Source organism: Crocuta crocuta, unplaced genomic scaffold, assembly GCF_008692635.1.
Source record: "Crocuta crocuta isolate KB4526 unplaced genomic scaffold, BGI_CrCroc_1.0 scaffold70, whole genome shotgun sequence".
NCBI classification, from domain to species: Eukaryota; Metazoa; Chordata; class Mammalia; order Carnivora; family Hyaenidae; genus Crocuta; species Crocuta crocuta.
Genome location: NW_027528417.1, coordinates 17,728,064 through 17,729,852, shown reverse-complemented (window position 1 = coordinate 17,729,852; position 1,789 = coordinate 17,728,064). Strand labels below are relative to the sequence as shown.

Genomic DNA, 1,789 nt, shown 5'->3' with positions numbered 1-1,789 from the left:
TGTAGCAGGGCAACAACAGAACTGGATTCAGCCAAGTGGAAAGAGGGCAGGGAGGCCGGCCTCGTCACTTGTGATGAGGGACATTGGGTCAGGGTGGAAATGCAGGGTAGGGGGTTGGGAGGTTCAGCAGAAGGCAGGAGAGGTGAGGCCAGGANTGTAGCAGGGCAACAACAGAACTGGATTCAGCCAAGTGGAAAGAGGGCAGGGAGGCCGGCCTCGTCACTTGTGATGAGGGACATTGGGTCAGGGTGGAAATGCAGGGTAGGGGGTTGGGAGGTTCAGCAGAAGGCAGGAGAGGTGAGGCCAGGAGAGCCTCAGGAGCCACACTTAAAGCTTTTCATGTGGGACAAATGGGAAGGACAGAAGTGTTTTAGCACTATGCGGCCAGATGGAGACGCACAAGGAAATTTTAGAGACCGGCTGGAGAACAGTCTCAACAGTCCAGATTAGAGACAAGGGACTGAACTAAGGCACAAGCACTGGGAATGGAAGGGGCATGGGAAGAAGGGATGAGGGAAGGAAATCTAGAATGGCTCCCATGTCTCTGGCTTCCAGTTGGTGAGACTGCCCCTTAAAGCCAGGACTGAGACCTGAGGTGCCTGAGCAGTGGGGCCCCAGCACCTGAAACCATACCTGGCACGCAGTGGATGCACGTACTGAGGAGAGGTGGTCCGTGGGCCTGGAGCTCAGAAGACAGCTCATGAAGAAAACTGAAGGCCAGGGAAGTGCAGGGAGAGGAGAGCTGCATTCCTGGGGATACCACACTTACCGGACCAGTAGGGGAGGCACATCCCGAGAGGCACTGGAGCCAGGCGGAGCATGGTCTTGGGGTGCTCACATGTCAGCAGAGAAGCCAAAATGAGGAAACACCCTAGTGGGCCAAGAGCAGAGACCACTGCCAAAGCCGCAGACACTAAGACTGGCACTTCCAGAGCTGGGCTCTGACCTTCACAATGCTGCTCTGGGAGAAAATGGCACTTAGGCTGTTCAAATGCTCTAGCATTGAGGTATCTTATAGACAGAGAAGTGACTTAAAGGATTTGACCTTCTCAATGTTGCTTCCCTAACCATCACAAAGCAGGAAGAGACAGGTCTTTACGGCCTGTGCACCCAGTCTGCCCACAGCAAGACATAAATTTCATTTTGGACTCCATATGGAATGTCCATGTGATCTCAGCCTCCCATCCCAACTCTGAAAAATGCTTCTTGCCTCATCTGTAGGTCACAGGGTTGCTAGCGTCATATATTCAGAAATGTCAAAGCACAGCAGTGTGACCCTGCGCAGCTCCCACACACGGCCACTCTGGTTCCTTACTGGCAAAATGAGGGTTGGGTAAAAAAACAACTCTCTCCTGGAAGTGATATTAGAAGAGAATCCTTTCTGCCTGGTAATAACCAGCACTTCATACTAGAGAAGAATCTGGGGAAAAAACATAAAAGAATCGCCAAATCCTGGACAATTCTGACGTGCGGACACATGCTGCCATTCAGCTCTCAAAATCATGTGAGGCGGGCACGACTCACGCCTTTCCTTAAAGCCCGACGCTCCATGCCCAGCACCACACAAGACAGATGGCTGTGCTCCTCTCCTGTGCAAGGTGGAGATTTCATATCACCTTTTGAGGCCAGTGAAAGACTGAAAACTCCCCTGTAAATCTTCTCAACAAATACTTTTAAATTCAAAAGGCATTTCCTCGAAGTAATTTTCAATCAGAGGGCAGTAAGAGTTCTACTATAGAGAAGCTGTTCCGATGACCACTATCAGTAAGATGTTCAAAGAAAGTAGGTT

The 1,789-nt window shown here is 51.0% G+C and overlaps 1 protein-coding gene across 1 annotated transcript in view; it reads right to left on the bottom strand.

The window, feature by feature from the left end:
• The window catches only part of MAP6D1 (MAP6 domain containing 1), a 14,889-nt gene extending 14,098 nt beyond the window's left edge, over positions 1–791 (bottom strand). The window contains 2 exon segments of the mRNA XM_077754580.1: positions 634–710; positions 770–791. Of these exon segments, the coding sequence (XP_077610706.1) occupies positions 634–710; positions 770–791 (99 nt within the window).
• Between the last annotated feature and the right edge of the window lie 998 nt (positions 792–1,789).